General features: G+C 45.8%; 1 protein-coding gene across 8 annotated transcripts in view; it reads left to right on the top strand.

The window, feature by feature from the left end:
- CEP112 (centrosomal protein 112) overlaps nucleotides 1-22212 on the top strand; it is a 420870-nt gene extending 398658 nt beyond the window's left edge. For all 8 annotated transcript variants that reach the window (XM_047081540.1, XM_047081543.1, XM_047081542.1 and 5 more), the window contains 3 exons: nucleotides 16143-16244; nucleotides 20433-20497; nucleotides 21748-22212. In XM_047081540.1, the coding sequence (XP_046937496.1) occupies nucleotides 16143-16244; nucleotides 20433-20497; nucleotides 21748-21751 (171 nt within the window). In that variant the 3' untranslated portion in view covers nucleotides 21752-22212. The remainder of the gene's footprint in view (nucleotides 1-16142; nucleotides 16245-20432; nucleotides 20498-21747) is intronic.
- Nucleotides 22213-22746: the final 534 nt, after the last annotated feature.

Below are 22746 nucleotides of genomic sequence, written 5' to 3'. Positions count from 1 at the left end.
CAAGGCCCTTGGAGAGAATCTTGGCCCCTGTCGGATAATCCATTAGAAATAGCTGGTTGAAACTCACACCGGTTGAAACAGTAAGAATGTTTTGGTTCATGTAACTGAGAAATAGTATTGACTTCAAAGGCGGCTTAATCCAATTACTCAAATTATGTGACCAAAAGCCAGTTCTCTCTCCATTTTTTTCAGCTCTGTGTCCCTTATTGCTGGCTGCATTGTTGGCAGGTTATCCCCTTGTGGCCGCAAGGTAGCTGGTAGCAGTTCCTTGGCCTGTGTTTCCAGGCTCAAATCAGTAGAAAAGAGGAGGTTCCCTTCTACAGCAGCAGAAGTCTTGGGCTCTGCTTCATTGGCCCCAAGCTCTGAAGCTAGGGGGGAATGGCAGTTCATGCAAACGAACGGGGTTCATGAGGCCAACTGCCATCATGGGTCCTGCGGCCACTGGGGACTGAGTCCTCAAAAGTACGAGAAGTCAGCTGTCTCCAGCTGCTTGGCCTCAGCTACTAAGCTGCGTCTTGTCCTTACCTGTGTTGTCTCAGAAGGTTTTGCGACTGGGCTTACCAACGAAAAGGCCAAGTGACTCAAGCCAAATGGGGGTGAAAAATATCTAGAGTGTGGAAATGGCGGTCACTAAAAGTGAGGTGGTGTTATGGGTTGGATGTTTGTATCTCCCCCAAATTCTTATGTCGAAGCCCTGAGTCCCCATGTGAAGGTATTAGGAGATGGGGCCTGTGGGAGGTAGTTAGGTTGGGTAGGGGGAGCCCTTGTGATTAGTGCCCTTGTAAGAAGGGACAGGAGAGATCTGTCTCATTCTTATGGTAAGGACACTGCACGAAAGGGGGCTGGCTGTAAGTCGGGAAGAGGGCTCTCGCCAGATCCTGGTGCTGCTGGCTCCCTGATCTTAGACTTCCCAGCCTCCGGAACCATGAGAAATAGGTGTCTTTTGTTTAAGCCACCGGGCTTGGGATTCGGTTATAACAGCCTGAGCTGACTTAATGACCAGTGGGAACCAAGAGGCCAAAGGTAATGAAGATAATCCATCAGTGAGGACACTGGGCCCTAACGGTGTTAGCAGGATTGAGAGGAAGCCTGTGCTTGACGTTGTCCTGGACCCTGCCTCCTCCAGCGGTCACACCTCATAACCGTCTCATCACCGAGTGTGATTTCTCTCTCCCCTTCAGTTCTGCTCATCTCCTCTGCCCCTCCCGGCTGGCGCCTTTGTTTGAGTCCTACTCACCTCGAGTTTGGAGGAAGTGGCCTCTTCCTAGCTGGTGTCCCTGCCTCTCCTCTTTGAGTCATCTTCTTGAAATATTACTGTGGTCATGTTTTCTCCCGCTGGAAGAGACCACTGGCTCCCTCTCGCTTACCGGACTTCTCTGCCTGATTTCGAGGGCCCTTGTAGTCTGGATGAATTCTCCGGTCTTGTGTCTAGTGGCCCCCGGGCCCTGCGGGCAGGCCTCAGTGGAGCAGGCTCTCAGCTCCCACGGCAGCCATGCTCATTTGCATCAAGGCTCACGGGTTTGGTCTGGTTGGTTTTTTCCTCGACCTGGAATTCCCTTTCACCAAAGTTCTGCCCATCCAACTGCTGTTCACCTTTGGGGGTACAGCTGACACCGCCCTTCTCTTCCTCTCACCTTCCTACACTGTTCCACACCGCAAAGATCTTTTTCCTTTCCCAAGTCTCTTTTATGCTCGGTTTCCCCATCGCAGAACGTGTGATGTTTGTGGGCTAATTTGGTTTCCCAACAAAATTGTAAACTCCTCCGAGACAGGGTTTAATTCTTCCTCTGTGTTCCCCACCAAGCATAGACCGGTACTGAGAACGATCAGGGGTTCAGCAATGATTAGGAGAGGGGAAGAGGGAGCCACTCGTACAAAGTGTGTGTATGTCCAGTCCTGAGCATACAGGGAGCTAGGCTTCCTAGAGGCTTCCCACCTGACCACCCACCAGCCTCTACGCCCATAGGCATGGAATCCGTGTGTTTTTTTTTTTTAACGTTTATTCATTTTTAAGGGAGAGATGGGGTGCAACTGGGAGAAGGGCAGAGAGAGGGAGACACAGAATCTGACACAGGCTCCAGGCTCCGAGCCGTCAGCACAGAGCCCAACACAGGGCTCGAACCCACGAACCGTGAGATCATGACCTGAGCCAAATCCGGACGCTTAACCAACTGAGCCACCCAGGTGGCCCTGCATGGAATCCTTTAAATTGAGATGTAAAAGTTGCTCCCGAAATCCTGGCGTAGTAGTTTAAAGACCTCTGTGCCCAAGACTACTCTTTGATACTTTGCACCTAATCCTTATATAGCCACAGCGGCTACCTGCCTTTCTCCCATGCTTCGAGTGGTTACCACATGCGATCCAACAACACAGCCAAGCCACACTGGGGGTAGATTAAATTAAAACATGCTGCCGGATCTTCTGAAGTTCTCTTGCATCAAACATTTACTCTGCCTGAAGGAACATTTAAAGTATATATTAACCTAAGTTTGCACATTCAACAACCCTTGTTTCTCCAAGATCAGTGGACATGATAAAGGTCACATGGCCATTTTTAGTACAGGGTCTTGGGCCACCTGTCTATTGAAAATCTTCTGAAAGCCAGGAGGAAGCAAGATTAATTTTCTCAAAAAAAAAAAAAATCTGTCACAAAAAGATTTTCTTGAGGCTGGGAAAAAAATGTTAGCATAATGCAAGATAAATGGTATCCTTATCCCCCAAATCTTAGACTTTCTGCTGCCACCCTGTTGGTTTTAAATATACGTGCAGGACAAAGAAGGGGGAATGAAATGACTTTGGAGTTCTGAGCTACCCACTCAGGCACTCGAGCGATACAGAAAGATCCTATAGCAGCCTCCAATGCTTGGAAATAAATAGCAAAAACAAACCCCCTAGAATTCAATCTGAATTAGAAAAGACACTCCTTCTGTTTGTTTTCACGTAGAAATGAGGGAGTTGAAATGTTTTACCTCGAAGGCCAGTAAGCATGAAGAATAACATTAGTCATAGTATCAGCACCTAATGTTCGAGAAATTCTTTTTCTCATTTTATATAGTGATTTTTCTCTGTCATTGAGGTAAAGAAAAAAGCCTTTCCGATGAGAATCCCTCAGCCACCAACGGTTGTCGAGAGCTGTTTTTTCTTTGTGTTTTGAGGCTCCACCATGAATTCTTTTCAGACATCATCAGAATATGTTTCTAGATTTCAGTACATTTTTCATATTAAAGAAATGTCTTCAACTGAAAGAACAAAATCTTCCTGCTCTTTACTTGACCTTTGTTGGTTTGATGTGTTTTAAAAAAGATCTGGGCAACGGTTTTACAAAGAATGCACCGAGACATTCCTGGAAAAGCACGCTAGTGAAAATAATAATGAAAAAAAGATTAGAAGAGGAAGGCTCTTGCTCAGTGTAACGGACGGCTGCTAATCTCCCCATAGTTTCTTAGGGTTGTGTTGGTTTTATTGAAGACCGCAATAAGAACCTAAGTTTTTAAAAGATCCTCTAATGTAACTGTTTCTAACAGAAATGTTACTTTCACGGAAGTCCAAGTTGGCCAAGCCAAGTTAATATCCCTACCAGTTTATCTGATTTGTAAAAACAGAAACCCCAGTCTCTCTCAGACTGAAAGTGAACTGCTCTCCGGCCGTTTCTCCATCTGACCTGGAGCAGGTATGGAAAACCCAGACATAGGTGGTCAGGTATGTTCTGCTCTGTGCAAACTCCAGCCTGCGTGAGCTGTTGGCAGAAATGCCTTTGTGATGGCAGAAACAATCCTTATAATGTTTTCAAACTTCAGATAGATAATGAGGTGATCTTATTTTCTTTTTAAATAGCACTGATCTCCAGTAAAGCATAGAACCTACCCTCAGGAAGCTCACTGTCTAATGGGAAAAAGCAGTGCATAAGGCAATAATTGTAATGTTATGTGACAATGAAGGACAAGAGAAGCTCTGGGCTAAGGAAAACATAGATATGGGTCCAAGCTCACTAATTAGCTGTGTCTTCCTATGACAAGAGCCATAAAAGCACCACCTGGATTGGTAGGAAGATTGAATAAAATATACGCAGAAGGATGTGGTACGCAATACACAGAAAACACTTAGTGATTGTCAGGTGGCGATGACGACCCACCATCACAACAATCGTTAACTGTTCTGTGCGTACAACTTTGAGACATCTTAGAGGAGGAACAGTTGGCCTGATGGGCAACTGAAGAGTAGCGTCCCAGAGAAGGTCTCTGTGAGAACAGTGAGTAATTCTCGCTGGCTGGTCAGGAGGAAGAGAACAATACGGGCAAGGGCGCAAGGCACACAGTGGCACGGGATTTGGAGAGAAGACGCCAGTCATCGCTGGAGCACAAGGTGTCCTGGAAAGTTAGGCTAAGATCAGCCGAGAGGGTTCTTAGCCAATCTGTGCCAACAAGGTTGTCCTTAGTGTACAGGTTAAAGAAAAGTCACTGAAGTGCTTTCATGATGGGGGTTGGGGGTGTGGGGGGAGCAAGATGATCAGATCTGCATTTTCGAGAAACGGGCAACAGTGTAGATAATCAGCTGAAGAAAAAAAAAACAAAACTAGAAGCAGTCTCCACCTGTCTCCTTCACCCCCTGCTCACCGCATGACCCCCATCCACACCTGGCGGTCCCAAAGCATGCCACACACATTCACCTGGATGCTTCCCGCTCCTCCCCCTCATCCATCCAGAAAGTTCCTAGTCTTTCCACAACGTCCAAGTCAGATCTCTTCCCCTCTGTAAAGACTCCCATTATCCCACTTAGAAGTAATCAATCTCTCCGATTCCCCTCCTTGGCCTATTATGCTTCAATTATGTTTTTATGTAGCTCCTTTCTACACGTCTGATGTCAAATGCATAAGCTTCCCAAGGACAAAAACCGTTTGCTACTCCGCACACGGCCATGCGGCGTAATCACCCGTGAACGTTGGTTCGATACACATCCCGACCGTTGTCCTTCAGAAAGCCTGAATGAAGTCTTTGGATAACTGCACGTTCCCCAACTTTTAATTGAATGAAAATTCCTTTTATCTCCGCTGTGTAAAGGTGAACAACTGGTGAATTTAGTCAGTGACTATTTACAATGGTGTTTTGAAATTTTCTGCTATGAGGTTGTGGGGTCTCTGTTCCCATTCGTTGGGAGGTAAGGGGATTCAGGCACAAAACCCTCATTAGGAGCTGCCTAAGTAAATCCCGGGCACACCAGTAGGACAATGGCCGCCTTTGTGTTCCCGTTTTGTGTTTTGTATAGAATGCCATATCTGGCAAGACGTGCCTTCTCAAACATAAGGAGATAATTGGTACTTTGAGGGAGAGGTTTAACTTATTTATAATTGTCAAGAGTTTAAATATGCAGAAAAGAAAGAGCACTCATAGCTTGCCTCTTTCAAAAAATGCCCTCAAACCGGGTCAAAGAGCTCCGACTAAATCAGCTATTTGGGATGATATTTAACAGAACGTGAGAATGCGGACACCCCTGCTGTAATTTTTGCTTTTAAAATGGGAAACAACACATTTATCAACGGACTAATCCCATCATCCCACGCTCTCTTTAGTTGTAGCATGGCTGTTCACCCAAATCCCTCAGGGCTGATACGCTGTCTAGATGGCTTTGTTTCACGCGTCGTGACAACATGGGAGGCGATGATGGCCATGATCCGTGGCCTCCCGGCAGCAGCCCCTCCTGCGAAATTCAAGGCCGAGCTCCCCACTCCCCTGCCTTTCTCCCACCATTCCTGATCTATCTCTCATTCCAGTGCTCCCGCACCCTGAATGGTGGAGCCCCTTGGGGATGATTCTCTGCTCCTGGCAGGTTCTTAGTCTCTCCTTCCCCCTTCAGAGAGCCCGTCCGTTCCCAAGGCTTCACCTTGCTTTTCCAGCCTAGGGCTCTCGGACCTCCAATCCTGGCCTTCCTCATCAGCCCCCTTGGCTTTTCTTCATCAGCGTCTCCCCGGCACCTCAGACTAAGTAAATGAGACCCGAAGCCATGTCTTCTCTCCCACACACGCAGAGACGGGCCCCCGCCACCCATTACCCCATCTCTCCAGCGCCATCGCTCTTCTGGGCACGTGGCTGAGGCCCGAATTCTCTTCCAACTCACCTCTCGCTTTTATTTTTTACAAGCCAGTTCATCATCAGCTTCTGTTGTAGGACCTTCCACAGCCCTGCCTTCAGACCAGAGCTCTTGCTCTCCTACATCACTACAGCCGCTCCCACTGTCCCTGAGCCCCAGGCTGTCTCCCTTCAGATTTCTCTCAACGCTTCCATATTAATCCTCCTCACCCCCCACCTCCCAGTAATGAGCGGGCCCAGTGCAAGTTTACATATCTGGCTTCGGCCTGGTTCTAGTACTCACTCACTGTGGGCCTGTTTCTTCATCTATGAAATGGGTAGGCTATCCTCTGTCTCCCAGACTTTATGGAAGGATTGAGCAGCGTCTTCATAATACATGGAGGATTATCAATTCCTTAATACAGTCCCCTAGCACCTCAGGTATTTAAAGTGTTGATCTCCCCTCATTTTCTGTTACATTCAGTTCAAACTCGTGGGGGGTGACTTTTGCTGCCCTCGGTAATTTCCAGGTCCCAGCTACCTATTCACCCACAGCTTTGTTCAGTCATTAACTCATTAAAACAACGTTCGCTGAGCATTTACTACGTGCCCTGTCTTCCGACCTTACTTCAGGGTACAAAGAGTAAATGTCCAGTGGACTCCAAAACCCAAACCGGCCTTACTGAATACCAGTCTCGCTCCCCAAGTCTTCCTGGGTCTCCTATTAACAACCTCCCCCCCGCAGTTGGGGTTTTGGCCCTGCGTTGACAGACATGACCTTTTCACAAGGTGTGGCCCCAACCAGAAAGAGCTGACCCAGAACTCTATCTCTGAGGGGAAGGCCAGGCACTTCTAGGAGCCCTGTCCCTCCCCAAAGTGTTCTCTCCAAACCCTTTCAGAGATGTACTTTTCCCAAGGCAAGTGGACATATGGCTTCCCTTTAACTCCCGTGAACTCGGCCCTCCGCTCGGTGTCCCCGATCTCCAGCGTGTACCTCCCCGGGCTCCCACACTCAGCCTTTCTCAGTCCCTGCCTCCAGAATTGGCACACACGTCATAATCCTCTCAGACTTCATACCAGCCTTTCTTTGAAGTGAGGGTGTGTTCATAGTATACAGCGACCTATGCGAAGAAAAGTATCAGGAACGGTATCATCAGGAAGAAAAACATTAGGAACAGAAGCCAAAATAATATATTCCAGTGAGAAAAGAGCCAGCGTTTAATTTCAGGAGAAAACAAACATACAAGCTAAGAGGCATGAGTCATTTAATGTTGCAACCCTATAAAAAGTCTGGTAGTGAGAGGAAGGGGGAAGAAGCCAGAGGAGGGGACAGAACACGGACGAAGCCAACTCCTCTCCTTCAGGGTGAACCTCAGCAGCCCCACAGGCCTCGTGTTTGCCTCAGATGTTCTCAGCCCTGACGCTGGCCTGCTGTGTAGCCACAGTGCCGATTAAAAATTGCAGGCTGTGATGACAGCATCTGCTCTCTGTATTTGGGGAGAGGTTTTGTGATTAGTTTCCTCAACATTCCGAAGCCCCTGTCGTCTTGAGACAGAGACTGGCTTTCAACCCTGTGTGCCGTGAGGTCGGATTCGTTCGCGCGCTCCACAAATATTGACCGAGCTGCTACCGTCTGCCAGGCGGTGAGACAAACGCTGCGGCCTCAGCACTCGGCAGAGCAAGTCCAGTCCCTGCCTTGGGTTTCTCAGCCTTGTGCAAGGATCGCCGACTTTCTGTGAAGGGCTACACAGAAAATGGTTTAGGCTCAGCAGGCCGTCGGGTCTCTGTCAAGATGGCACAGCTCTGCCTGAGCGATCAATGCACGCGAAAGCAGCCGTAGCTAACGGGGAAGCAAATGAGCATGACTGGGTTCCAATAAAGCTTTATTGACAAAAATAGGTGGTGGGCCACATTTGGCCTGTGGGCCCACATTTGCTGAGCCCTGGTCAAACAGACGCAACACACAGATGCAAGCTAATGTTTTACATACTCCACGTTGGTTCAGTCAGGACTATTTTGGTTGCGTGTGACAGAAAACGCAGCCCCAACTGAAAAATGTCAGGACGGGGCTAGCTTCAGGTTCAGCTTGACCAAGGGCCCCATTTCTCTCTCTCTCTCCCTCTCTCTAGTTTTCCGCTCTTCTTCCTCTGGATTGGCTCCCCCTCAGTCCAGCTTTCACTCTGTGGTAGCAAGATGGCGGCCACAACCCCAGAAGGACATCCCCCTGGGTGAAGTCTAGTGGATGAGAGCGTTTGTCTCCTGACTCTTGGTGACTCTGCTTACCTGAACTTGGATCATGTATCCAGGCCCCAAATGATCCCAGCATAGGGGGAATATGATGTGATGATTGCCTAGGCCTTGTCACATACTCTATCGCTGTGACCTTGGATGGGACAGCGTGTGTGCGGGGGATGTATGCCAGTAATTGGAAGACCCTTAAATGAATGCTGAAGGGTGAAACAGATATCCACAACATGTATCTTGTGCAATTCCAAATGAGTACCTCCAAAGACCGCTTTCGTTTATAGGAGCCCAAAAATACAATTTCAGCTTTTTCTTCTCCATCAGGAGGGAAAGGGTACAGCTTATGTGCCAAACATCCCCTCAAATTTTAATATTTGCAAATGTTTATTTCACGGCACAACCCCAGTCTTTTTATTAGATCGTTAAGCCTTTGATTCGTGGGCAGATTTGGGCAGTTTATTGGTAATTTTCCGATTATCGTACCTGCTTCCCGTCTTTTCTGTATGTGTAAATTCTCAGACCCACATTTCTTTTTTGGTGTCAGGAATTTTTTCACCTACCCAAATCTGGATTCAGAGCATCCAAACCTAATTAAAGTGCTAGGTTTGAACCGTGGTCTTCATCCCCAGGCCACCATTTCCTCCACGGTACCGGAAAAGTGTTCCTTCCTCCTAAAACCAGAGCCCTTTCCGGAAACTAGTTCACGCTCTCCTCCCACCATATAGGGGTCGGTGGCTGCTTCGTTAGTCAGCCACCCCCTTTCCTGAGAGGCTCGGCCCCAGTCAGCACCGGGCGTCACCCCCTTGGGGCGGACACTGGTCCCCACGTGCGGGGCGTGGAGGCTACGCCGGTCGGAATAAAGAACCGTAAGAAAAAACCATGTTGAAGAAAGAGGGGGAAATGAATCTTTCGGAGACTGTTGAGAAAATTATGGTTGCTTCTGCATTTCCACTTTGTACTCCAGAATCAAAGTACACCAGCTTTGCTGCAGAGCGACCTTCTTAAAATGGATCTCTCTTGCTGTGGCAACACATAATACCTTAACCCCAATAAAAATGAAATTTCTTAGAAGGCAGAGCATTTTTTCTCAGCTGCACCAGAGCTTTTTTCTTTTTTTTTTTTTTTTTTTTTTTTTTTTTGGTACCATCGTTCACTACAATTTCTTTCATTCTTACTCTTTAAACCACATTGGAATTCAATATCAAACCAATGAGTTTTATAGACTCACTCCCCTAAAAAGCCCCCGCAAAAACTTTTTGCTGCACAAAGGCCCATCACTCAGACGCATCCCCCACATTTCTGTTCGCCTTATATCGGATCCCCCCAGCAGCCTCCTTCCCTGTGTTCCTCTCCTGCCCTCCTCTTACCTGCTTGTCACGGCCCTTCGGCAGCCCAGCATCTTTTTGATGTGCTGCACTTACTCCAAACCCCCTCCTGCAGTGCCCCCGCCACGTTCCCCTTCTCCCAGAGTATCTACTGTGCTCCAAATCTCCCTCTTGCTCTTTCCCTCGTCTCCAACCCTTCAATCTACTCTCAGCAGTCAAACCCACTTTGCTTTATGGCGTTGAGCTAAGCCAGGTGTTAGAAGGACATCGTTCTGAACACATTAACCCGTCATGAGAAGAAGCATCTGACAGTTTCCCCCATGCCAATATTTATCTAATTGGTAGAAATCCAGGCTGGATGGAGGGAGAGTTTGGAGCTGAGATTCTTGCCTTAAATCATGCAGCATGAAGCAATGATTCCCCACCTGTGGGCCAGGGCTATTGGCAAGGAAGGGTCGAGAAAATTCATACCTACACCAATCATTGTCAGTAGCCTGGATAAATAATATGGCTCAAAAACAGGTACTACTACTTTCCAAATGCATGTAGATGATTTTAGTTATTAAATACAAGTTCACTTAAAGTTGATTCTGAATTCTTAGAAGGTTTTTGTCATTATGTACTTTCTCAATCAGTAGATACTAAAAAATGCAAAAGGAGATTTAAATGGAGCCCTCAAGTTAATCATGAATATATGCAAATAATTTAAATAATTTGTTATCAGGATTTCTGCTATTACAAATAATTAGAAATCAAAAAGTTTAATGATAGAGGCTTGGCTAAATGAAATACGTGTGTGTGTGTGTGTGTGTATAATTTCATAACACACGTGTATATAATATAATGAAATATATATGTATAGTCTCCAATACATGGTGTAAGGATAACTAACATTTATTGAACATTTACTAAGTGCCACTCTTGTAAAACTTCTACATGTGTTAAGTCATCTAATCCCCACAGTAGTCTCAAGAAGTTATAATTCCCATTTTCCTGAAAAAGAAGTGGAGGCACAGAGAAGTTAACCTTCCCAGGGCATGCAGTTAGGGACCCAGATTCAGCTCCAACATTCCCACTCCAGAGTCTGGGTTCTTAACTCCCACAGTTGACTATATTAAGTTAAAAGGCAGGTTATGGTCTGCCCCTTTGCACAAGATGGCTCTATATGGTCAAGTTATGAGGCACCCCCTCTGCTCCAGACACTCAATGATGATTGGCAAAATATAAAAACAGAAAAGTAAAATGTATTTGGTGTCAGAAGTAGGATGGACATCCGTGCACGTGACCTGGAAACAGAACAGAACCCCGGAGTGGCGAGTGAAGCCAAAACCATGAGTACAGGGTCCTGAGCCCATCAGCAGGCAGAGGCAGCTGGGACGAAAATCCCAGGGGTAACGGGGAACAAAAGCGCTGAGAGGGCGCCTTGCCAGGTAGATGACAAGAGACTGGGTCGCAGCTTGAAAGCAAGGGCTGGTGTGGCCTCCGTTCCCAAAAGGAAACTGAGGAAAGCTGCTGCCTGCCACAGTGAGGGGCTCCAGCCCATCTGAAGTTGGAAGGTGGTTGCCCCAGATGCAACGTCCTGACCAGGGCCTGCCAAGGTCCCTGCGCTGGGTGCTTGGGTGGATAGCACCCCTGAGATCACCACACTTCAGGACCCTCATGCCCAGAGATCTAGGTGGAGGAAGAGCAAGGCCCCACGGGATGGGAAAGTAAGGAGAGGAAGATGAGAAAGGCCTGTTGTGAGGACAAGCGTCTGGGAACCTGGTGAGTGGACAGAAAGAAGCCGTCCGGTCTGGTGTCTGGAAGTGAGGGGACCCTCAAGTGACAGGAATACGAGGTGGATAGGGGCCAGACTGGACAGGACCCTGTTGGCCTTTTAAAGGATTCAATTTTAATTTTTTTTTTTAACGTTTATTTATTTACTTTGAGAGAGAGACAGCATGAGCAGGGGAGGGGCGAAGAGAGAGGGGGAGACAGAATCCCAAGCAGGCCCCATGCCATCAGCACAGAGCCCGACACAGGGCTCCATCTCACGAAGTGTGAGATCATGACCTGAGCCCAAATCAAGAGTTGGAACTTAACCTACTGAGTCACCCAGGCGCCTCTGAGTTTCATTTTCAATGTTAAGAAAATTTGAATCAAAACCCAAAACCAACATACCAGTATTGCAGTGGGCCAGGTACAAGATGAAGACATCCAGACTGGACTGGTCCCAGGGGCAACGCAGAGAAGTGAGGAGACATTTCAGAGATGCCATCAGTAGAACTGTGACTTAGTTCCCTTCTCCCTCTGCTGAACGGACCCCAGAAATGCTTGGTTGGATTGTGTAAGGTAATATCAAGCACACTCATTTTCCTGAACTGCTTCAGTCTTACCTCAGAAGACAATTACAAATGGCTGTGCAGGGACACATGACAAAGCAACACCAGTGGCCGCCAGTGGCCCTTTCCTCGCCTCTTCAAAAGTGAATGCCGTATCGGGCACACTGGAGCTTGCAATCAAATACGCTGTGGCTGAGGCCCTTAAGTTGTTTGTACAAAGCCTCACGCTTGTATCTTACTTGCTTTGTTACGCGACAGGAGGATGACATATTGGACATGGATTGGACATCTCGACGTGACTAGTTGATAGTGTTTTTCAATAAAAACACCACAAAATACGCTTTAGTGCTCCTTCCATATTTTTAGGAAAATCATAAGATTTCCAAGCTTCACTTTGCTCGGCATCACTTTGAATTTTTATCTCCAGAGACCCTACTGGCGCAAGTCGACTACCTATTCTGTACGCTCTGTGGACTCTTATTTATGCAAATGAGTATTTGTCCGATTAGCCAGGATATACATTTAACCGAAGTGCAACACTGAACTCTAGTCATGGGTGTTCTCAGTCTTCATGGTCCATTTTAGAAATTAAAGGAAATACTGTCAGTGCTATGCCTTCAAGGGAAAGGTGGGCAATCTGTTGCCATGGTGCAGAGCACAGCTATCTTTGGTCACATGGGTGCCATGTTATTCATACACCATTTCCACTGGGCATACAGGGGTCTTACTACATTACAGGAGTGTCACTATTTGTCATGATCCTAGGTTTCCTAATTTTTTTCTGCCAAAAGGAAGAAAGGGAAGGAAAAGAGGGAGAGAGGGAGGCTTATGTCTATTTGGTGTGGTGTGGCCGAGGAATGTGGAAGCTTTTCGAGGGAGGTGGGAGTGGTGAGGTGGGATGGAAATGAGCCAAAACAGCCCTGGCTCTTCCTTTCCAGAATTACTCAAGTGAGAGCAGTCCTCAAATGCTTCTGTGTTTCATAAACTAACATAGCGCTCACTAGTGTAATTGGACAGTGTATGCTAATGGAAATTAATATTCAAGCCTACTAACAAACTAGATTTCTATGTAAAAACTTGCATTTCCCTTAGGAAAAGGAACGTATGTCCATCAAATCCTTTGCTTAGATCCACTCCGATTCCTTCTGCTTCTTGATCTGTGGTAAGGCCGGATTCAGGTCACCAGGGAAATGTGGGAAGACAGGGAAAGGGAGGGAGATTAGCATAGGTAGCAGCTCACAGTTTGCGATTAGTTTCTAGACAAAGGTTATCACTCCCACATTATTCTCCCTCGGACACATCCTGGATCACAGACAGGGACAGTAAATTAGTAGCCGGAGTCAAAAGTGATATGAAGGCCAATAAGCTAATTCTTTCCCTCCTCTTGCTCATTATGCCATATGACAAACTTACTCACAGGTCAGACCTTAAAATGTCTGCTTACGTGGGGGAGTTATGGAGCTTGTGGTTTAGGTCAGTATGTCCATTGCACTTATATAGATGTTTGAAATTAGTCTTATTTATAAATCTTCGATTCAAGTGGTAAGCCAATGGGCGCTTAACTCCCCCTCCCCACTCTCTCTCTCTCTCTCTCTCTCAAAATAAATAAACTTTAAAAAATGTTTTAAAAAATGTTAAGCCAAGGGGAAAGTATGGGGAAGCAATTATTGTCATCGTTGTTGTTATTACAGTCATCCAAAAAAAACCGAAAAACCCACAAAGACTAGATGGAAGTCTGGAAGGGCGGTAATACATCTGCCCCCTTCTCATAGCCCCTGTTACGTTGAGGAGAGCACTGCTGTGTAGTGGATGAAACTTCTCGAACTGGCTGTGTCTGTGACGTCCTTTTGCTTTTGGGGTGGAAAAAACATTTCAGCATTTGGAGAGATTATTTGAGAAACAGCAGAGCATAGTGCCTGAGAGTACGTACTTGAGAATCAGACTCCTTGAGTTCAAATCCTGGCTCACCTCTCTGTGCTTCCTTCCCTGGGTTGTCAGAAGCACTAACCGCTTACTAAAGCACTCAGAATTGCATCTGGCACACTGAAAGTACTCAATAAATGTTTGCTGGTAGTAACATCATCAGCCTTGTAAATAGAGCAAAAAACAGATTAAAGTTTTCTGTGACTTTATTCAAGTAACGATTCTGCTTGGTATGATGATTTTTAAATTCAAGATAATGGGTTTAAGAAGGCAGGATAGTAGTATTTTCCTGATTCATAGTCTCATTCATAAGTGAGGTAATTTCAGATTTTCCAAGAGCTCATTTACTTAGATTCAGTGAAATAAAAACAAAGGAATAGCAGACAGGAAGTAGAAATGTCTGGTCCTCAGTTGAAGGTGGAAAATACAGCATGCTGGATTTAAAAAGGGATGTGATAGGGGCGATCACATGGCAGTCTCATTCACCCACAGTTCTCTGCCGGCTACAGCCCAGCCTCCAATAGAGGGTGACCATCAGATATGAAAAGTGAAGTGGGGGCAGGGGAGTCCAGAGGAACAAGGAGGTTTACCCCAAGAGCTGATGTGCTTGGCCTTCACCTCCAACGTACTTGAAACTGAGGAGAGATGGCCCCACGAAACTATTCTTCAAAGAACTGCATGAAAGGGAACACACCGTGTTCTCACGAACGTTGGTCGTCGTTAGTACCAAAACCTATCCCAGTGAAGCTCCTGCATCGAAGAAAAAGAAAATCGTGTGGGCACTGAAGCAAAGAAAGAAAGTCACGTTCAACATGGAAAACAAATCAGCCTGCCTTCAGCCTTTGCCATAGGTGCATGCGATGCCGGAAGACCTTGAAGAGAAACGTCTCCAGGGTTCCGAGGGAAAGGAAGTGGGGTTGGGCACTCTTAGACCCAGCCCTGTTGTCTTTCAAACGTAGACACTCCAAACAAACAAGGGTACAAGAAAGCACGCAGGAATCCCTTTTAAGAGTAGCAGCTCAGAATTTCAGAGCCAGTGTTGAATGATAGAAAAATAAGGTCAATAGAGTAGCTTGTGGATCCTCAACAAAGGTTGCCCCTGAGATCTGTGTTATAAAGTACGTGTTTTGCTTTGCCTGTGCCTTTCGTTTGATGTAACTATTGAACTTAAGTCCGAGAAGAGAAGGTGGGGAAAGATCAAATACTGCATCCCTGGGAGAGATTATTTTTCGTTATTTCTGTTTTTAGGTGTAAATCACAAGATTATAACATAGGTCAAAAAACGCTTTGCGAAAAATGGAAAAATCCCGTTCTAGAACCTTTGCTGTGCAATTTTAGTGGGCAGTGAAAAGAACTGTTAGAACACATCTCTTAATCCAGTTTAACGTAAGAAAAGGTGGAAGTCGAAGGCTGGTGATTTTAAAGTATCTTCAGTAAGTCCATAGACGTGTCTAACTGAGCCCAGGTGCATGTATTTTCATAGCATATTACCTTCTTTCCAGATGCGTCCGATGAAATCATTTATGGGATACCCTGCCGTTCAGCTTTAATATTCCATTAAGTTAAACACAGCACGTGCAACGGGTTTTTGTTTTTGTTTTTGTTTTTTAATTCCGTTGCATCTCAGATCAGGAGGAAGAGAAATAAACGTAGCTGGAGAAAGACACCAAGACAGACACACTCGCATTCGTGCTCACCCTCTTGTACCTCTTTACCCTGCGCAGGTGCATCCCTCCAAAGACTCTCCTTCCGCCTGTCTCACTGTGTTGAGGAGATCTGGAGACCCGGCAGTGTAGATTCTCTTTCATTCCCATCTTCATAGTCCTGTGGATTATATCGAGCGCCCAGGTGCCCAGCCAGGTTGAAGAAGTGCCTTAATCCAAGCAACACCGCACCACGCGTTGTCCCCAGATCACAATGTGTCATGATCACAGTCCACATCCTGAGCAAGAGAAGATTAGCATAGCGTGTCTGTCCTGAGTGGCGAGGAGAGAACAGGTGGTTTCCTTATCAAGCGCTATAAATTGTGTTAATGGGGATTTTAAAGAAACAGAGTGTTTCAGGGACTTCTCTCACGGACTCACAAGGGCAGACTGAATGCCTTTTTCGGTTTGTAACTCTTGTTTCCTCTCATTTCATCTTTATGGACCACGTGTAACAAACTTAGCTTTGTGATACATCGATGTTCTCCCGAGATTCCTGAAATTTGAAACGATCATTGCCGTGGAGACGTCGATAAGCTTTCTTTTTTTTTTTTCCCACTTCAGATAACTTATATACGGCAAGAATATGAAACAAAATTCAAAGGATTGATGCCAGCATCTCTAAGGCAAGAACTTGAAGACACCATTTCCTCCCTCAAGTCACAGGTAATTACTAGAATCAAGGCCTTTCCTAAGGGTTCAGGTGATGTGTGTATCCTGAAAACAGACCTTACAAATAAGTTTAATTTGGAATTGACTGCCGAAAAGTAATATCATATCCTAGTATAACGTGCAACTCAGGATGAATCGGTTTTTGGTTTGAGGTTTGTTTTTGCTTTTTTGTTTTGCTTTGGTTTTTTTGTTTTGTTTTTGTTTTTTGTTTTGTTTTTTTTTTAATTTTTTTTTAACATTTATTTATTTTTGAGACAGAGAGAGACAGAGCATGAACGGGGGAGGGTCAGAGAGAGAGGGAGACACAGAATCCGAAGCAGGCTCCAGGCTCTGAGCTGTCAGCCCAGAGCCCGACGCGGGGCTCGAACTCACAGACCGCGAGATCGTGACCTGAGTTGAAGTCGGACGCTTAACCGACTGAGCCACCCAGGTGCCCCATGTTTTTTGTTTTGTTTTGAGAACGTTTTCCTTACTGGTTTTGGAACTCACTGTCTCGGTAAGATTCTCTTAAAAGCACCGTGAAATTGAAAAGTTCAGTTATGGTTACTTTTACTCATTTACAGTCACATTCTAGTACAGCCTCACCCTTTTTACTCTTGGTACCAGGCCCCAAATGCCATCCCTTGGCACATTGTTGATTTCTGACTGTGAAAGTGCAGAGAAACAGAAACCATGGTTAAATGAGAAACATTTTTATTCTGCTGTGTTTTATGTGGTTGTTAGAACAAGATGCATTTTAAATTCCAAGCAGAATAATGACAAGGTATTCAAACAATTCAGTTAAATATTCTTGCTGAAATGTGTATTTCTTGCTGAGATGTGTAGTTCTTGGTAGAGTTTATGAAATATGAGAGATATGATTGATGTAAATTTAGATGCTCAAAATAATTCAACAACTTCCAATGTGAGTTTTTTCCACGTACTTCTGTAAACACGTTTTATGTGTCGCCAGGCCAATGAGCTTGTTATACTCTAACAGAGGAAAGAATCCACACATTCCCACTCATACACTCAGAAATTTAAAACGTCATGTTTTAATTTACGACAATCGCATTGCCTTCATGTGTCTAAGAATCCTTGTAGGGCGGAGAATGACGAAAAACAATAGCGAGGACCCACAGTAGTCAAAACCATCTTGAAAAAGTCAGAATGAATTTGAAGGACTCACGCTTCCCAATTTCAAAATTCACTACGAGGCTGTAATAATCAAAACAGTGTAATATTGGCAAAGGGATAGACACAGAGGTCAATGAAATGGAATTGAGAGTCCGGGGGTGGGGGGGGGGGGGGACCTTCTATTTTTGGTCAGTTAATTTTCAAGTGTTGCAGGACGGTTCCACTGAGGGACAAATAGAACAGTGCAGGGGCAGTCAGATAACTCCCATGGAAAAAAGAATGAAGTTGGAGTCCTTCCTCACGTGTTTTCCACAGGGAAACTCAGAGAAGAAAACTCTAAGAAGAAATCTTCTTAGATGAAGGAGAAAATCCTTGTACATTGGGCAGGTGGGAGTTTTTTAGCTATGACACCGAAAACAAACCAGATGAACTGGACTTTACAAAATTTAAAACTTCGTATTTCAAAAGGCAACAAGAGGCAGAAACCAAAGAGACATACCATGGAATAGGAGAAAATATTTGCAAATCGTGTCTCTGTTAAGAAATGGAAAAAAAAGGAAAACGTACTTTTTTTCCGGAAAAGCTCCATCAGAGAAAGAGATCTTTGCTCTCTGTGCCGAGAGTACTGCTGGTCACATAGTGAGCGCTCGGTAAATGTATTTATGAAATGATAACGATTTTGGTAACGATAGTCACATTCACTTTTTTATAATATGTGAGACAGAGCATGGGGCAAATTTTAGCCGCCCCATATGCATTCATTCCCCTCAGTAAAAAGCCTCTTCTCTGAAAATGAAATGTTCATTGCATCATTCCATACATGTGCTTCCGTCGGCCATTGCTTCCTTCGGCCATTGCTTCCATTGGCCATTGCTACCGTCGGCCATTGCTTCCGTTGGCCATTGCTTCCGCCTGCCGTTGCTTCCTTCGGTCATTGCTTCCGTCAGCTAAGTGTTGCCTTGTTTGCTTCTACACAGAAAAATAAGTACTGCAGGAAAGTGTTGACATAGAAAGGGTTAAGTCGTCTTTATTTACATGAAAAGCTCCCCTTGAAGTGTGGTTTACCCATTAACTTTGTAGGAGAGCTTCCATAGGGTCAGCTATGTAGGACCTGGCACCTTCAGAGGAAGGTTTTATTGTGTTTTTCGTTTTTTGGGTTTTGGGTTTTTTTTGGAAGGAAGGAAGGAAGGAAGGAAGGAAAGAAAAGAAAGAAAAGAAAAGAAAAAGGAAAGGAAAGGAAAGGAAAGGAAAGGAAAGGAAAGGAAAAGAAAAGAAAAGAAAAGAAAAGAAAAGAAAAGAAAAGAAAAGAAAAGAAAAGAAAAGAAAAGAAAAGAAAAGAAAAGAAAAGAAAAGAAAAGAAAAGAAAGCTCATATCCACCTGCAGGGCTTCTGTTATCATTCATATCATTTCACTGTAATAAAAGCCACTTCAGCCTCCTAAAACTGGATGTTGACCCAGAAAGGGAGTGCTGCCAGCTGCGTTAGGGCCTCAGAATTGGCAGCTGCGTGGGGGAGTCACAGGCCATATAGTGAGCAAATTTAGTTTGAAAGCACAGGTGCCTGTGTTTTCTGAAAATTGTTGGAATTCCAGTGGCAAAGCACGGCGGGGGGGGAGGGAAGCCGAATCAGTGTAATCCTTGCATCTGTCAACATTATCAATTGTCCCATGGGTCTTTTGAGCAATTGGACAGAACTAAGACCGGGCTGATACTATAAGTAAGCAAAACCGAGGGGACCCCTTGGCTGTGTACCCACTTCGAAAAACTGCGCTTCCCTCCCTTGCAGAGCACATTTGCTCTTCTGCCAGCTGTATCCTCTTGCCTGTGTTTCAGAACCAACCGTTGCCATGGTTTCAGTTCAGACCAAAGAGGCAAGAGTAAACAATTCCGAAGTGATCAAATACCGTCGAGTCTTGATTACATCAAGCCATTGAGGTTACCCCCAGACCGTTTCTATGTGGCCGTGTAAGGTGCTTTTGAATTTATACGTGATATAGGTATCTTTAGTGGTGTATAGAAATGTATGCTTCAAAAAAAAAAAAGAAAAAAACCCAAATCACTTTGTAGAGATCTGATTTAAGAGCCTATGCTAAGCCACCAGTTTCCTCTAGCTCTCAGCACCCCCCGGGAGTGGGAGCGGGAGGTGGTACCGGCTGTGAGCTCTGCACGAGGCAGTTTCTATCAGTCATTTCACGTTATCCTCATAACCTTGGCAAGGAGCTGTCATTAATCCCATTTCACAGACGAGGCATCGAGAGCTTAAGTAACTTTCCTAGAGCCATAGAGGCCAAGCCAGGAGTTGAACCCAAGGTGGCCCAACTTCAGACGAAGCTTAGGCCCTTGCCACTACAAAATATTGTCTCTCCAACCTCAGGGAATCCCCAGGATGGCTGGAGGTCTCCAGAAGACAGTCGTTTTCTTTCTACCCACTCATCCATTCCTTAAACACTAGTGAATGCCAGGTTCATGCCCAGCCCTGTGAAAAGAGACTGGGGACACAGAGACGAAGAAACATCCTCCCTAACCCAGAAGAGCTCTCAGGTTGGGGGGCGGGGGGGAGATATGAAAACCCAAACCCACAAGGCTATGCTAATAATGGAGCTGTTGACGATCTTGCCTGGGATGCCGTGGGCAGTTGGGGAAGAGTCGAGAAAGTCGGTAGGGGCAGTGACATTTGAACCGAATAGCGGGGGACAACTAGGAGATGGTGAGCCAAGCTTTCCAAAGGGAGAGGAGGCCCCGCGCCAAAGGGCAAAAGGGTGGGGAAGACATAGTGGGTGGGGAGGGGTGGGGGAGGACGGGAGGAGAGGTGGAGCCTCAAAGAGAGGCCGGGGCCAGGTCCCAATGGCTCTGCGACAGGAGTTCAGGTGGATTCTGTGGTCTCTGATGGATTTTCAGGAGGGATGCAGTGTGACCAGACGTTAAAAACGCAACATTGACATGCAGCGAATCTTCCGCATTTGATCCGGGCACCTGCCAGAACTGAATAAAATTTGACCACGTTCGTTGCACGCTACTGCCACGGAAGCCATATTCACCTCTGCTCACACACGGTGTCTTTTTCCAGGTTAACTTTCTGCAAAAGCGAGCGTCCATCCTTCAGGAAGAACTGACGACCTACCAAGGCAGAAGGTACAGCCCATGCTCCGAATGCCTGCTGATTAGTTTGTATTATTTGCCCCTGGGAGTCAGTCCCCCTGGTTTGACATTAAGGTCCTTATTGAAATGCTTAAACGTGGGGGTGCCTGGGTGGCTCAGGTCATGGTCTCATGGTTCGTGGGTTTAAGCCCCGCATCCAGCTCTGTGCTGACAGCTCAGAGCCTGGTGCCTGCTTCGGAATCTGTGTCTCCTTCTCTGTCTCTACCCCTCCCCTGCTTGCGCTCTCTCTCTCTCTCTCTCTCTCTGTCTCTCTCTCAAAAATGAATAAACATTTAAGTAAGTAAGTAAATAAATACAATGCTTACACATAATATCCATTTGTGGGGGGGAAACTTATTTCTAGTAAATAGCCTGTCTTCGAGAAGCCGCCCACTCCTTGTAATCACGGTGCTTAGTCAGTACGATCAGAACAAACTGAGAGAATCTGCAGGTGCCTGACAAGCCTGGGCCTCACCTGCATAGTCATGACAAGACGTTGTCTTGAAGCCCGGTTGCAGGGTTGAGGGGACCATCTTTCTTTTAAGATGATGCAATTCTTAGCATGGCGGCCCACATCTTCAAAGCCCCATGTGCCCTGGGGGTTTGGCGCTCCCGCAGATGTTCTCTAGACCAAAATAGATAAACGGCTGGGTGGTGTGGCAACACTGTGACTTCACCGTGTGCTTCTCAAGGTGCCTTTTCAGTCCACGGTTCCCAGCAACGTCTCTGACATAGATCATGTAGCTGTCTTTCCAACAGCTTCCCTCTTCGTGCAGTGAAAGGCCGAATTACTTATTTGGCAGTGAATTAAAAGACCTTGTGAATCATTCACTTTTCAAAAGATTCTGTTGCCTGGTGCAGATGGGATTTGATCGTTTCTGGGCATAAATGAGGAAATTTTGATATCAAGTATCCTTTTTCTTAATAAGCTTTTTAAAAATGTTTATTTATTTATTTATTTTTGAGAGGGGAGAGAGAGAGAGAGCGCGCGCGCGAGCGAGGCAGGGGCAGAGGATCCAAAGTGGGCTCCATGTTGACCGCAGAGAGCCCGACGTGGGGCTCGAACTCATGAACCGGTGGATCATGCCAGGAGCCGAAGTCGGACGCTCAACCGACTGAGCCACCCGGGCGCCCCTCTATTCAGCTCTAACCTCTGGCCAACTCCTCCTGAGTTAGAACATATTTTATCTGTGGCATGCCCATCAGACCTGCAGAAAGTCACAACTGAGACTTTTGACTTTCAGGTAACTGCACGGAGGCTTACCTGAGTAGCACAGGCAAAGGTGGCAGACGCACCCGGGCTTATACTGTGGACTTCTTCCAGCAGGTTTGAAGATTTGGATGTTGTAGAATAAACTGTGAGATCAGTGAACGTTTTTTAATACTTAAATGTAATTAAGATCATAAACACATGCATCACTTGGACGCTACGGGGTGGTTTTTATTTGTGTCTGCCTAAGTTATTATTTTTTTTTTTAACATTTCTTTATTTCTGATTTCCATATTTGCATGCATTTGAGCGTGGCCTGAGAGTTGCTTCTGCGGGGAAAAGAAATGATTGCTCGTAAGATACCTCGTTGACGCGTTTGCGTAGGATTTTACCAGTCGCGTACGATCAACATCACGTTTGTAGTGTCGCGTCCCAAATGTGAACATGCTTCCCTTGTTTTCATGCTCATGTATGATTAAAACATTGTATTTTGTACTTATCAGTTTTATTTCTACTTTTTATTGCATATCATTTGCTACAATAAGTGTGATACATCCATGGTATTTTTCCCCTGGACGATAACTGACCATCTCAAATTGTACTCTGGGGGGAAATCCCTTATGTCAGGTCAGAGACCAAATCCATAAGCAGTGCGTTTATTTAGAATAACACTCACTGGATCATCTGACACCCGTGCAAGTAGTTGTCCTGTTGGTCTCCAGAGGCAGAACAGTTTAAGGGTTTTATGTAGCAGCCCTGGTCTTCTTGTTACTTACTCTTTTCTGTGGTTGCCGTTTTCATTCTGATATCGGTTGGCATTCCTTAAGAAAGCCTAAAAATGCAGGGGTGCGTCACAGGGACCCGCCAAACGCTGGCGAGTGATGGCGGGTGCGCTGCGATTGGTCCCGTTGTCCTCTGAGAATACGGTGTTGTTCCCATGCTTGGGTGTTTGTCTCCAACCGGTGCCAGGAAGCAGTTCTATGTTGATTGGTCAACCCCATTTGCCAAGGAAATTTTGAATTGCACTGGACAG

The sequence above is a fragment of the Lynx rufus genome, unplaced genomic scaffold (genome assembly GCF_022079265.1).
Source record: "Lynx rufus isolate CCGP_SWC_20201006 ecotype Redwood Valley unplaced genomic scaffold, mLynRuf1.p SCAF_18, whole genome shotgun sequence".
In the NCBI taxonomy this organism is placed as follows: Eukaryota; Metazoa; Chordata; class Mammalia; order Carnivora; family Felidae; genus Lynx; species Lynx rufus.
Note: the sequence above shows the minus strand (reverse complement) of the source record. Positions and strands in the feature narration are given on the sequence as shown.